The following is a 14930-nucleotide window of genomic DNA, read 5'->3' as shown; positions in this document are numbered from 1 at the left end:
AAGTGCCACATACAACTCTAATTATTTTAATTCTAATGAATATTTTAAATTAACTTATATAAAATTTGCCATAGCTGAATTGTTAGGTAACTATCAAAATGTTGGCATTAGTTTTTTCCATGTCATCTACATTCTTCACTTTATTTTTTGTGGTCTTATGTTTTATATTTACATAACACTGAATAAGATGAAAGATACCTAGAGCAATGTTATGGGATTGGAAACAGTGTCATAAGATATTTAGATTTACTCTAAGTCTATGTTTCTTTACAAAATTCACAGTGTACAAGTTGCAAACAAAAGTTGATAGCATTTGTGCTTTTCAGATCATATTTTTAAGAAAATTTCACTTCTCTTATATTTCAAAGATTCTTTGATACTAATATTTCACCATTCTTTAACATTTGCAATGTAAGTTTTTGTCAAGATGGGCTTCTCTTTTCACCTTCTGCCACAGTTTCTGTTATAAATTCAGGCTGAAATTCTCAGTTACTAGAATGTGACTTCATTCTTTGCATAATATGTAGAGCTCCACTACTGAAATGAGAAGACAAAACCAAAGCTCTGTGGTTGAATTTATCCTATTGGGCTTCTCTGAATTTCCAGAACTCCAAGAGCAGATCTTTGGGGTTTTCTTGGTCATTTATCTGGCGACCCTGTTGGGAAATGCCATCATTATTGTTGCCATCTTTCTGGACCAGAGTCTCCACATCCCCATGTACCTGTTCCTGCAGAACTTGTCTGTGGTGGAAGTGAGTTTCAGCGCAGCCATCATGCCTGAAATGCTGGTGGTCCTGTCCACCGAGAGAACAACCATTTCTTTTGTGGGCTGTTTTGCACAGATGTATTTCATTCTTCTTTTTGGAGTGACTGAATGTTTTCTCCTGGGGGCAATGGCTTATGACAGATTTGCTGCAATCTGCCATCCTCTGAACTACCCCATGATTATGAACAAAAAGGTTTTTGTAAAATTAGTAATATATTCATGGATTTCAGGAATCGTGGTGACTACTGTGCAGACCACATGGGTCTTTAGTTTTCCCTTTTGTGGCCCCAATGAAATCAATCATATATCTTGTGAATCTCCAGCAGTGCTGGAACTTGCATGTGCAGACACCTTCTTGTTTGAAATCTATGCCTTCACAGGTACCATTTTGATAATTTTGTCTCCTTTCTTGTTGATACTCTTGTCCTACATTCGAATTCTCTTTGCCATCCTGAAGATGCCGTCCACCACTGGGAGGCAAAAGGCCTTCTCCACCTGCGCCTCCCATCTCACGTCAGTCACCCTCTTCTATGGAACAGCCAGTATGACTTACTTACAGCCCAAATCCAGCTACTCACCAGAAACCAAGAAACTGATGTCATTGGCTTACACACTGCTTACACCACTGCTGAATCCGCTTATCTACAGCCTGCGAAACAGTGAGATGAAAAGGGCTTTGAAGAAGTTATGGCAGAGAAAAGTGGTTTTACACAGTCTTACTAGTTGAGATACCATATCTGGTCATTGCCCAACTAAAATCTACTTGCATTTATAAATGGCAAAGAGAGATTAAATATCTTTGTGAAATTACATATTTGATGTGCATATCTTTAATTTGTTGAATTCTCCAAGTATTCTCTTTTAATACTCTACTGTGTTTATTTGTTTTTAAGAAATACATGAGATTTCATAACATGTGATAAAACAGTCTATTATTCATTTTTCTATTATGGATAGCCAGGTTATTATGAGAGTCTTGTCCTTAAGATGATGCTTCAATAAATATCTAGTTCCATATTTTCATCTATTAGTGCTTTTATTTCTGTGTGATAGATTCCTCAAAGTGGGATTCATAAGATGAATGGTGCTTGTAAACAGTGTGTGTGTGTGTGTGTGTGTGTGTGTGTGTGTGTGTGTGTGTATAGATATAGTGTGTGTGTGCACATCACTGAGCATCCAACCCAAGGTCTTGTATAGGATAAGCATGCAATTTATCACTGTGCAATTTATCACTGTGCTATGTCCCCTGTGCTTATTTATATATTTTAATAGATATGCTGAATTACTTTTAAAAGTACTTGTAACTGCTTCTGACTTACGTAATGGTCCACTGAGACTCACTAGCATTTATAGTTCTAGAAACCAACAATAAAATGGTGTGATTTTTATTTATGGAATAAAAATCTGTTCCATAAACAAGTAAAAATGAATTTATTTTGTGGGTGCCCAGACTAGATCTACTTCATGGCCTCACTCAGGTTATAATCTAAACCTGGATTTCTCTTGAGTTTTAAAAAAATATTTGTGCAAGGCAGCTTGCCAGAGAACTGCGTGGAAAGTTTCCTGAGCTTTCATTTGGCTGTGTTAATATCACTCATTGTTCTAGAGACTTTTGTTACATTTCCATTTGAAACACCCAAATGACCACAACCATTTTGCTTATATAAAAGTGAATAATCCATTTTTTACTGTTCATTGTGAAAAACTAATGGAATTAATTAATGTCTATTTTTATGGTCCTTGAGTCACACGATTAACTGCATGACCTTTTCAAAAGAATACTTCACATTTGACAAATTTGGCATAGTTCATTCTTGTGTCTTAGAAAATAGTAATGGACCTATTTATTGAGTCTGAATCACATGAGCTCAATACCTGTGCCAAAGATGGCAATAAAAGGGTACAACACTGTTTCCTTTCATACTTCCATTCAGTTGTGGGAAAACCCCTTTTTAAATTTATCATGACTTCTCCCCCAAATCATGAGTGGAGTTGTAAAATGAATTAGATTTTCATTAAAAGAAATTTCATCAGAAGTTTGAGTTTGAGTAATATTTGAATGTGGTGTGTATTATGCTTTTCATTCAGCCATTTATTAGGCATTGCAATATCCTTTGCCAAACAACATTGATTCTACCTCTTGGTGACAAACCTTTAGGGTTTAAAAAAATCTGGCTGAAACCTTGACTAAACAGAATTATTAATATTATTATTATTTTGGTGGCACTGGGGTTCCTGGAAACCCTTCTACCTCCGGGCTACACTCCCAGACCTATTTTTTATATTTTTTTTATTTGGAAACAAGGTCTCCTAAGCCAGAGAGGCTGGCTTCGCACCTGCGCGATCCTCCTTTCTCCGCCTCCCAAGCGTGGGGTTTACAAATGTGCGCCACCATGCCCGGTAATAAACAGACAATTCTCTATGAAGTCCAGGACCTGCCACTATTGAACTTTGATGGATTTCAGCTTTAATGTACTTCCTTATTACAAGAGATAAAGGCTTTTTTTGAACTTCCAAAAGATTCTCTGACTCCCATGCTTGCTTCTTTATTATAAGAGATAAAGTTTTTTTTCCCCAAGAACATCTGAAATACTCTCTGATTCCCAGGCTTCATTTCTAATGGGTTGTTAATTTTACTCAGCTTTCTGTGCAGATTGGTGCAGGTTAGTAACAATCACTTGATTCCATTGTCCTTGTATCTATCACTCCCCCCAGAAATCCTGTACATTTCAATGCCTGAATCATTCTACCAGCCAGGGAATTTTCCTCCATGGTTTCTATTATTACACTCCATCTTTCCTGAGGATGCACAGTTTTTGTTTTGTAATTTTCTTTCATAGATAATTACTTCATAAGTTTTAAAAGTTCTTAGATAATTTATGTCTCCTCCATGTTGTTTTAGTGGATTATAATCAATTTTGTTTCTTGTTTTTTTCTTTCCTTCTTATGTTTTTTTTTACTATTTTTTAAAATTGGTGCATTGTAATCATATATCATATTGGAGTACAAGACTTGAGAGGATATACAAGCGCACATCATCCAATTAGCCCTCATCCAGCCCCCATCCCATACCCTCCCCCTCCCTCCATCCCATGCTTGTTTGGTGATTAACTTTGACACATTTGTTTATGAACCTCCTGCTTTTAAAGAGGCTCCATCCTCCCCTATTCCATACCCTCTGATCGGTCACCTTAGTTGCTTCACTGTAAGGACCTTTCTATAGCTCGACCTCTTTCTGTTGCCCCTTTCCTCCTAGTTTTTGCTGATTAGGGGAAGTATCTGATTTTTATTTTCTGTGATATTTCTCTGTGCATGCCGTGTTGCAAGTACTGATCCCACTCTTGACGGCCCCAGTAGTGGCCTGGCTACCTGGTGAACTGATCCAGACCTCGCTGGCTCAAGCAGCGGCCTTGACTCATGGCTGGCCCTGACACCAGCCTAACCCCTCAGTTGGCTCCGATCCCGGCCTCGGAGGCCCCAGTAGCGGCCTTGCCTCACAGCAGGCTCCGATGCTGGCCATTGGCCCCGGCACCGGCCTAATCCCTTGGCAGGCTCCGATCCTGGCCTCGGAGGCCCCAGCACTGGCCTAGCCTCACGGCAGGCTCCGATCCCGGCCTTGCTGGCCCCAGTACTGGCCTAACCCCTCGGCAGGCTCCGATCCCAGCCTCGGAGGCCCCAGTAGTAGCCTTGACTCCTGTCAGGCTCTGATGCCAGCCGTTGGTCCCGGCATTGGCCTAACCCCTCGGCAGGCTCTGATCCCAGCCTCTGAGGCCCCAGCACCAGCCTTGCCTCATGGTGAGCTCCGATCCCGGCCTTGCTGGCCCCGGCACCGGCCTAACCCCTCGGCAGGCTCTGATCCCGGCCTCGGAGGCCCCAGCACTGGCCTTGCCTCACAGCAGGCTCCAATGATAGCCTTGCTGGTCTCAGCCCCGGTCTACCCCTCGGCAGGCTCCAATCCGGCCTTGGAGGCCACAGTAGCGGCCTTGCCTCACAGAAGGCTCCGATGCTGGCTGCTGGTCCTGGCACTGGCCTAACCCCTTGGCAGGCTCCAATCCCAGCCTCGGAGGCCCCAGCACCGGCCTTGCCTCACGGCAGGCTCCAATGCTGGTCGCTGGCCCCGGCATCGGCCTAACCCCTTGGCATGCTCTGATCCCGGCCTCGGTGGCCTCAGTAGCGGCCTTGCCTCACGGAAGGCTCCAATGCCAGCCGCTGGCCCCGGCACTGGCGTAACCCCTCGGCAGGTTCCGATCCTGGCCTCGGAGGCCCCAGCACTGGCCTTGCCTCATGGCAGACTCCGATGCCGGCCTTGCTGGCCCCAGCACTGGCCTAACCCCTCGGTAGGCTTCGATCCTGGCCTCAGAAGCCTCAGTAGCAGACTTGCTTCATGGAAGGCTTCGATGCCGGCCGCTGGCCCCAGCACTGGCCTAACCCCTTGGCAGGCTCCAATCTAGGCCTCGGGGGCCCCAGCACCAGCTTTTCCTCACAGTGAGCTCCGAGCCTGGCCTTGCTGGCCCTGGCACCAGCCTAACCCCTTGGCAGGCTCCGATCCCGGCCTTGAAGGCCCCAGCACCAGCCTTGCCTCACAGCAGGCTCTGATCCTGGCCTCACTGGCCCCAGCATCGGCCTAACCCCTCGGCAGGCTCCGATATCGGCCTCGGAGGCCCCAGTAGTGGCCTTGCTTCACAGCAGGCTCCGATGTCGGCCATTGGCCCTGGCACTGGCCTAACCTCTCAGCAGGCTCCGATCACTGTCTCAAAGCTCCAGCACCGGCCTTGCCTCACGGCAGGTTCCGATCCTGGCCTTGCTGGCCCCGGCACCGGCCTAACCCCTTGACAGGCTCTGATCCTGGCTCGGAGGCCCCAGCACCGGCCTTGCCTCATGGCAGGCTTCGATCCTGGCCTCACTGGCCCCAGCACCGGCCTAACCCCTCGGCAGGTTCTGATCCCGGCCTCAGAGGCTCCAGCACCAGCCTTGCCTCATGGCAGGCTCCAATCCCAGCTTTGCTGTGTCCGTCGCTGGCCTCACCCCTCTGCAGGCTCCAATCCAAGCACCCTCTTTGCCCAACCAATTGTCCCACGTTCTTGAGGGTGTGTGGTGGTAGCATTCTGCCTCTGGGGTTATTATTTCAAAGCTTCCAGGTGTAATGCATTAGATCTTTGCCTCCCCTGAGTACTGGCCACTGCCATTGCCACTGCCTCCACCATTTCAAATCCTTCCCAAGCTCTTTATCCACTATGAATGTGTCCAGTGTTCCTAAGCATGCGTGATGGTAGCATTCGACATTTGGTGTAATTTCTCCAAAAAAATAAGGTTGGTAGGCTCCGATTTCTGCTTCTCCTGAATACAAGTCTCCACCGCCATCGCGGAGACCGCTTTCAACACTGCCTTTCTCCTTGGTCTCCGCTAAACTCTCTCCTTACAGGTGATGTCCAAGATTCTTAACAATATAGAAAAACAGCAGTCCTCCTTCACGGGGAATTTTTCCATAAATTCCAGTGCTTTTGGATAAGTTTTGTCTGCATCTCCAGTGTCCTGGCATCCACCACGGCCTTCTTAACCTCTCTCCAATAGTTTTCCTTTTTCTTTTTCTTTTCCTTTTTTTTTTTAAATAAGAGAAGACAGTATATGTGGTTTGAGGAGGTAGTGGGATCAGGCACTCAGTAGCACTGTGACCCGGTCGGTTTCCCCATGGGCCCAGCATGCTCTGCACTACTCCACCTGGGGCCCGGAGTCCTGCGACCCGGGCCCCGACTGTTCCGGGGTCCAGCGTGCCCTGCTTGACCCCTGCCTGGGACCCAGGGTCTTACTGGGCCCAGTTTCTCCAGGGATTTGGCGTGCTACATGCTGTCCGGCCCGGAGCCCAGAGTCCCGTGACCTGGGCCCCGGCTGGCGTGTCCCGCGTGACCCCTGCCCAGGACCCAGGGTACTGGGCCCGGTTTCTCCAGTGGTCTGGAGTGCTATGCACGGTCTGGCCCAGGGCCCAGAGTCCTGCGACCCGGGCCCTGGCTGGCGTGCCCCGCGCGACCCCTGTCCGGGACCCAGTGTCTTACTGTGCCCGGCTTCTCCAGGGGTCTGGCGTGCTACGCACGCTTCTTCTTATGTTTCTGTTTGTCACTCTACTGGAATGTCTTTGGGTCAATTTCCAATTTTGAAAGGGGTTATGCAATTTTTAAAACTGCTATCTGCAGATGATGATGATGATGATGACGACGACGATGATGATGATAATTAATTATTTTGTTTTGGAGAAAGGACTCTGCCATGTTTCAAGTGAGCATAAATTACCCATGAGGAGCAAAAACAGTATTTACAGATTTTCCTCTGGATCTTGGACCAGAAAGACTTCAAGAATTTTGTATTTTAATAAGATCCTTAGGTGACATGGATGCTCTTTAAACTTTGAGAAGCTTTGCTGTAAAACACGGTATAAATCTTTATACTAAAGGTGAATTATTGCTTTCTTCACTGATTGTTACCGACGAGCTCAGTCCTTGTGGGAGGGGCAAGTCCACTCACGGCCGGGAGCCTCAGAAAGATGGGGCAAAAGGCAGGTGATGTCCTGCAGAAACTTATCTGCAGCGATTCTTTCCCCTCTATGAATTCCCTAAATTTTTAGGTACGACGTTTGGGAAAGAATCTGAGGCGGACAAAGGCTTCTTAAGCCAATGACACTTTATTACAAAAACTCCAAGAAATTTATACCCTTCACCAGTAAAGTTAATAATAAGAGAAAAGGGAGGTGGGTGTAATCATTGTGAAATAATAATAAATGACATGTAAACAAAGGTAATAAAACTAGTCCTTCAGCTGGCTGTTGGCCTTCGAGAGATTGACTCCGGATTCTTTTCCAAGGTCTTTGCAGATAAGCAGTCCCAGGGGGCCACTTCCCAAAATAAACAAGCATGGCCAAGGCTTGGCGGTTTCTCGGGGAATCTTCTTTGGCTTTCTTGGAACTTTCCATCTTTTGGGCTCAGTTCATATAGCAAGTGTGGGGAGATGTGGTGATTCAGGTGGATGTGATAGAGTTTCTCCAGGTGTTGGCATCTTATCTTCTAAATCTGAAAGCTTAAGCAAACTCACAACACAGTTTTGCAGACAAAATACCACAAACAACACCACAAAGTTCTTGGTTTTAATCGTCAGATGTATTTCCTTAACTGCTGAACACTCTTCTTTAGACAACAGGCCTATTAAAAGTCTAACCATCTTTAATAATCCATTTCTCTGTCACAAACCCTCTGCAACTTGCTTCTAACTTTCTAATTCCTTCCTTTCCCAGTTGGGACTTTCTTATGATAAGCTCTTCTTCATGCAAAAATGCTTTTCTTACTCTTACGGTATTTCCTTTCCTTCATACATATATATTTAGAACGTCTGTCCTTTATTTTGTCATATTTATTTCTAACCCTGCGGTCAGTCTCTGTCTCCATGAATGCTCATACTGAAGTAAAAGTCAACAATCTTTCTCCTTGAGTCTATTGTATTTGGGCAACTAAGTTGTTTATCAACTAAATTGCTTTAAGGTCACACACAAGGTTTTTATCTTTTCTGTCTCTAGGCAGGATCTCAAGGGTAAACAAAGTTACCTTAAACTGAGCTACCTTACCGGAGTTAATAGCTTAACCTAAGTTAGTGATAGTGAGGGTCGGAGACCCTTTGTGATTGCTGCAGCTGGAATGCTTATCACAGCATCTGAATTCTGGCCAGTTTTTATTATTATTGAGCAGAGCCAAGGACGGTTAGGCAAATTATTAGAGAGTTTATTTCCACGGACTCAGTTTCTATTTATAGTCCTAATTTCACATCACTGGAGCAATTCGTGTAGAAAGTTAAAAGGAATAATAGTGAAGGGTATCTAAAAGTGGGGGGTACTTTGGCCAGAGACGACACCTTCTTCTCGGGGCGTTTTTGCCGATTTAACTATGTGGAGTGGGGGTCTCAACACATAGATGCCGAGGCAGCAGGATGTCTTGGCAACTGATCCCTTGCCATCATATGACTGGACCTCATATATTTTATATTACTTACTGATAGAGAGATTTCTGAAACTAAGGTAAAATTGTGGGATCCTTTTGTCATTTACTCCTACCTCCTTCTTTCTTGAGTGGAATCAGGCTCAGGACAGCCTTTAACACTAGACTTCCAAGCTGGTGTCATTGCTGTGAGTGAGAGGGTTATGGCTTTTGTTTTCCAGAGTTTTTCACTGCAGATGTGTTCAAATTTTGTTTTGCAACAGAATTTAGGAGCAGAAAACTTGTACCATCACATTCATAGTGTCCTGCCTTTAACTGAAAGTTAAATGGATACAAATTAGGTAAGGGAGCCCTCGTAAAGAAAAAGAAAGCCAAAGAAGCTAAGTCGGGTATTTATTTATCCAAGTGGACAAACAATGCTAAATGTTGAAGGAGCACCAGTAATATGTGGGGAGGTTTAAAATGTGTGTTAATACTGTTTGTGTTGTGAAATGGTGCTGATGAATTTGAAGTCTACACATGAATGACTCAGAGTCAGAATTATAATTGGAGATATAGGGCAGGAAGAGACAGAGATTTGCTCTCCTTCAATCAGTATCTTTTTTTTAAATTGAGGATTTTAACAAAAACATTGTAAAGTAGATTAAACACAGGACCCAGTGAAGCAGTCATGAAGTGAGTCAGGGAAAAACAACAAGGCAGTCATGAATGAATCAGGGAAGGAAAGGGTAAACAATCTGGGAAATGTTAGGGTCAGGCTCCACCTGCTTATTGGTCCCATTTGGTCATTGGAAAATTGCTGGCATGCAAACAAATTTCCATTTGGGCAGTTTGTGCCTCTCCCAAGCTGAACTGAGGTGACCTCAGAGCTGACGACTAAGAAGGCTTACAATATATCTAGATGGCATGCTCTTGGTCTTGATTTCTCAACCTTGAGGATAAGGCTGCTTTATCTTCACATAAGAATTTCATCTTCTTCTTTTCAGAATCAGTGTGAAATTCAGAGTGATCCTTCTGTATCTGCTATCTGTAAGTGCCTTTAATTTAAATATTTGATATGTTAGAATAGCATATTTTAACCCCTTCAAGAATTATCTGGACTGATACTGAGACAGGCAATCAGGCCCTACACAAAGGGTATGGGCTGCAGTGGGGTCCAGTCATGTGTCTCTGTACCAAGTATCCTGGTGTTATGGTGTTGCTGAACCAGGGACCACAGCTGGAGACCCACAACTCTGAAGAAGGTGGCTTCTTATGGTTTGGAAGGAAAATGTTCGCTGTACCTCATGATCTGGAGACAGCCATGCTTGGAGTTGATCCCTGGGGGGTGGCTAAGTACACCATACTTGTGTGCAGGCATCCATGTGTGTGTGTGTGTGTGTGTGTGTGTGTGTGTGTGTGTGTGTGTGTATGTGTATGTGTATGTGTGTGTGTATCCTGGCTCTGCCCAACTGCATCCTCTTGTTCTAACCCTATCTCTCTGACCTCTTGCTCTGGCTCTGCTTTTGGTAGCCATGATGTGAGAGACAGTGTTTGCCTTGCAGTTGACTCTATGGACTGAAACCTCTGAAACCTTTTCTTCTCGAGACTTTAGCCAGAGCAATAAGGCAAGAGAAGGAAATCAAAAGAGTGTAAGTAGAAAAAGAAGAAATAAAACCATTCCTACTTGTAGATAGCATGATATTATACTTAGAAGACCCAACAGACACAACCAAAGAGCTTATAGAACTGATCAACAAATTCAGCAAAGTACCTGGATACAAAAATCAATCTTGTCTTCTCTTAAGTTGTTATGGTTGAGTATTTCGGTCATGGTGACAGGAAAGCTAGCTAAAACAAGACTCTTCCTTCACCCAATCTCCTGTGCCACATCCCTTCTGAACCACACATATCTTCCTTTGATCACACTGTATGTAGCGGCCCCTCTCCATAGTGTACTTTAGGTTTACATACATCCTTTAGTTTTTAAAAATATGATGTTTAGGTAATATTTCTCATTAATTTTGTCATTTGGTCTTATTTCTAGGTAGATAGTGGCATTATTACATTGCTGTATTAAACCTTAGTTTAATTTTCAAATAAAACCTTCCTTTTATTTATGACAAAAGTAATAAATTTGAGCTGGTGTGGTGGTGCACGCTTATAATCCCAGCATTTGGAAGGCAGTGATTGGAAGATCGTGGTTTGTGGACAGCCTCAGCTACTTAGCGAGGCCCTTTGCAGCTCAATGAAACCCTGTTTCAAAAAATAAAAAGACTAAAAATAGGACTGGTACAATGTCCCTGGGTTCCATTCCAGGTACTGCAAAAACAGTAATAAATTTGAATGGTAGGGATATAAAATAATGAAACAAAAGTCTCCTACCAAAACGCATGCACTCTCACCCCCAGTTTAATTTATATAATAACTCTAAATTGGTTGATGTGTATTTTTTTTGATATTTCCAATGGATTTAAAAACATGAGTATCTATATGTTATTTTTATAAAATTAGGATAAAGTGTTGATACCCTAATTGAGTCTCTTTTTTAAAGGTGGTTGATCCCTGTGGACATATGAAGGAGTGCTGTTCTGAAACTGTTCTCTTGAGCTTTCTCATCTAAGGGACCAAGTTCAAGTCTCTTTAGTTATACAAAATATGGCAATGTTTGTGTGAAGCAATTGCAAGGTCTCCCTGGAGGGGTTTTCCAGGGCATTTGATTCTAGCTCATATAATGTTAAAAAACTGTGCACCAAATCACTAATTTGCTTTTATGAATTGAGTAGTGGTGAAAAAGTAGCATGGAAATCATAGAGACAGAATCAATAGGTAAGAAAGTGTAGCTTCGCCCTGTGTGTTTATTAGTGAGTCATTTATAGTTTTCACTGATGGATGGAGATACTTTTGAAGAGATGCCTTCAGGCTCGAGGATCAGTAGGCACAGATGAAACATTTGGATCAGTGCAGTGTTTGGTTTGATGCATGTCAATTTCTATTTTCTTTTCAGAGAAAAGTGTAGGCCATACTTACAGGCATAAGGACTTTTCATTCACTCATCAAATCCTAGAAGTTGGCAACTGGGAAACTTGGTTGATAAGTCTAAGCATTTACAGATGGCAAGCTGAAATCTAAGGAAGGGAGCAGCCTGCTTACGTACCACTTGTCGAAAGTCATCTAAGGCAACATCAGGGTGTTTTATATTACATAGAAAAGAGGGAACATTCATGACCAGGGTCACTGGTTCTTTGCAATTAATAATAATTATTTGTGTTTGTTGTTGCTGTTCTTTATTTTAAATATTTTTGTTTATGATTAATGTGTGGTTATTGCACAAATTCATGATGTTCAGTGCGTCATTTCAATATATGTACAAAATCTGTAACGATCAGATCCAAGGTAGTTCTCTTTCTATCACTTCTGATATTTACTGTGTCTTTTTTTCTGGATACATTAAAAATGTTCTCTACTGGCCGGGCGTGGTGGCGCAAGCTTGTAATCCCCACACTTGGGAGGCTGAGACAGGAGGATCACACTGGTTTGAAGCCAGCCACGCTGGTTTAAGAGACTCTGTTTCCAAATAAAAATATAAAATAGGTCTGGGAGTGTAGCCCGGAGGTAGAAGAGTCTCCAGGAACCCCAGTACCACCAAAAAAAAAAAAAAAAAAAAAAGGAAAGAAATAAAGAAAGATCTTCACTATTAGCTATTTTGAAATAGACAATTAGCCATTTTCAACCAATTATCTTACTGTTTTACTAAAGATACTTTATTCTGGCAGGACGTGGTAGTGTATAATCCCAGTACTTGGAGGCTGAGACTGGAGGGTCACTGGTTGGAGGACAGCCTCAGAAACATAGTGAGAACCTCAGAAACTTAGTAAAAACTTGTTTAAAAACAAAAAATAAAAAGGACTTTGGGTATAGCTCAGAGGAAGAATGCCCCTGAGTTCAATCCCCTGTAAACACACACACACACACACACACACACACACACACACACACACACACACGATACTTTATTTTGTACATGCTTTTAATCAGTCTTCAGAAGGTTTCCTAGTTCTTTAATGACACTAATTTTTTTAAACTTTTTTTTGTACTAGGGATTGAACCCACAGACATTTGAACTCTGAGCTACACCCCCAACCCTTTTTATTTCAAAACAGAGTCCCACTGAGTTGCTGAAGTCCTCGATGAGTTGCTGAGGCTGGTCTTGAGCCTGCAATTCTCCCAAGTACTGGGTTATAGGTTTAGGCCACCCTGCCTGGTTCTTGTTACTTTAAATTTTGTAATGTTCAATGCCCATTAATTTTTAGATATTTGGAACTGACTATACATTGTAATTTTCCCCTTTAGAATGAGCTTTGAATATTTGGTCTTGCAGACTGTATTTTAATAATTTTAGAAGAGTTTTTGACATTTGAAATAAAATTAATGTGGTTAATTTAGGCATTTGATCTGAATGAATGACTATGGTTTGACTCAAATAAATAATTTAGCCCTCTACCTTTGCTAATGTCCTACAGATCTGCACACTAGATAATATGTTTTCAGCTCACTGTGTTTGTCCTGCTGGCTTCCTCATCTGCCCTGCAGAGTTTTCAGTGTTTTTTAGAACATGACAGAGAGGACAAAATGATCCAGTCTAAGTCTTATGGTGTACCCAAGGACCTTCTGACCTGAGCAAGTGGGAGCAACACTCCCAGCCTTATTTTATATTATTAATTTTAAAACAGAGTCTCACTAAGTTGCAGAGGGCCTCACTAAGAAGCTGAGTCTGGCTGGGAACCTGTGATCCTCTGGTTTCAGCCTCCCAAGTACTGGATTACAGGCGTGCACCACCATGCTCGGCCAGATCTACTTTCTAAACCAGAATTCTTATTTTATAGTTGGAAGACTCACTAACCCCAGCATCTTGCCATTCTTCAAAATTTTCACGTCAATTTTTATTAGGATGGGCCTCTTCTTTTCATTCTCTGATAGAATTTCTGAGATGAATTCAGGCTTCAACTCTCAGCTACTGGACTTTGACTTTATTCTTTGTTTCCTACATCCATAAGACCATTAAAGAGCTCCACCACTGAAATGAGAATCACTGAAATGAGAGCACTGAAAATCAGAGCTCTGTGGTTGAATTCATCCTCTTGGGCTTCTCTGAATTTCCTGATCTTCAAGAGCAGATCTTTGGGGTTTTCTTGGTCATTTATCTGGTGACCCTGATGGGAAATGCCATCATTATCGCCATCATCGCCCTGGACCAGCCTCCACATCCCCATGTACCTGTTCCTGCAGAACTTGTCTGTGGTTGAAGTGAGTTTTAGCGCAGTCATCATGCCTGAAATGCTGGTGGTCCTGTCCACCAAGAGAACAACCATTTCTTTTGTGGGCTGTTTTGCACAGATGTACTTTATTCTTCTTTTTGGGGGAACGGAATGTTTTCTCCTGGGGGCAATGGCTTATGACCGATTTGCTGCAACTACCCAATAATTATGAACAAAAGGGTTTTTGTGAAATTAGTAATGTTCTCTTGGGCTTCGGGCATCATGGTGGCTACTGTGCAGATCACATGGGTCTGTAGTTTTCCCTTTTGTGGCCCCAATGAAATCAATCATTTATCATGTGAGACTCCGCCAGTGCTGGAACTTGTATGTGCGGACACATTCTTGTTTGAAATTTATGCCTTCACAGGAACCATTTTGACTGTTTTGGTTCCTTTCTTGTTGATACTCTTGTCCTACACTCGCATTCTCTTTGCCATCCTGAAGATGCCGTCCACCACTGGGAGGCAAAAGGCCTTCTCCACCTGCGCCTCCCATCTCACGTCAGTCACCCTCTTCTATGGCACAGGCAGTATAACGTACTTACAGCCCAAATCTAACTACTCACCAGAAACGAAGAAACTGATGTCATTGGCTTACTCACTGCTTACACCACTGCTGAATCCGCTTATCTACAGCCTGCGAAACAATGAGATGAAAAGGGCTTTGAAAAAGTTATGGTGGAGAAAATTGATATTCCATGTTCCAGCTGGTTGAGAAGTCATATAATATTTGCTCATTGCCAGAAAGGATTTCATTTGTATTTAATAAAGGATGAAAACAGAGTGGATTTCATGGTATGAGTATGACTTTTGAGTTTCCTATGTTTGAAAATATTCCAGGAGATTTCTTTCTTTTTATACCGTAATCTTTTTGGTTTTTTTTTTAACAGGTACA

At 42.9% G+C, this 14930-nt stretch overlaps 1 protein-coding gene across 1 annotated transcript; it reads left to right on the top strand.

Annotated features, from left to right (window-relative positions):
* Nucleotides 1-542: 542 nt before the first annotated feature.
* On the top strand, nucleotides 543-14750 carry LOC308259222 (uncharacterized protein; the record flags this gene model as incomplete). Its single annotated transcript, XM_080690066.1, is given in 5 exon segments — nucleotides 543-1479; nucleotides 9855-10018; nucleotides 13836-13975; nucleotides 13977-14188; nucleotides 14191-14750. Coding segments are annotated over 5 exon segments (2013 nt in total).
* Between the last annotated feature and the right edge of the window lie 180 nt (nucleotides 14751-14930).

Source organism: Muscardinus avellanarius (assembly GCF_963383645.1).
Source record: "Muscardinus avellanarius genome assembly, chromosome: 1".
Taxonomy (NCBI): Eukaryota; Metazoa; Chordata; class Mammalia; order Rodentia; family Gliridae; genus Muscardinus; species Muscardinus avellanarius.
The sequence above is the reverse complement of the archived record's forward strand: the minus strand, read 5'-3'. Positions and strand labels throughout refer to the sequence as shown.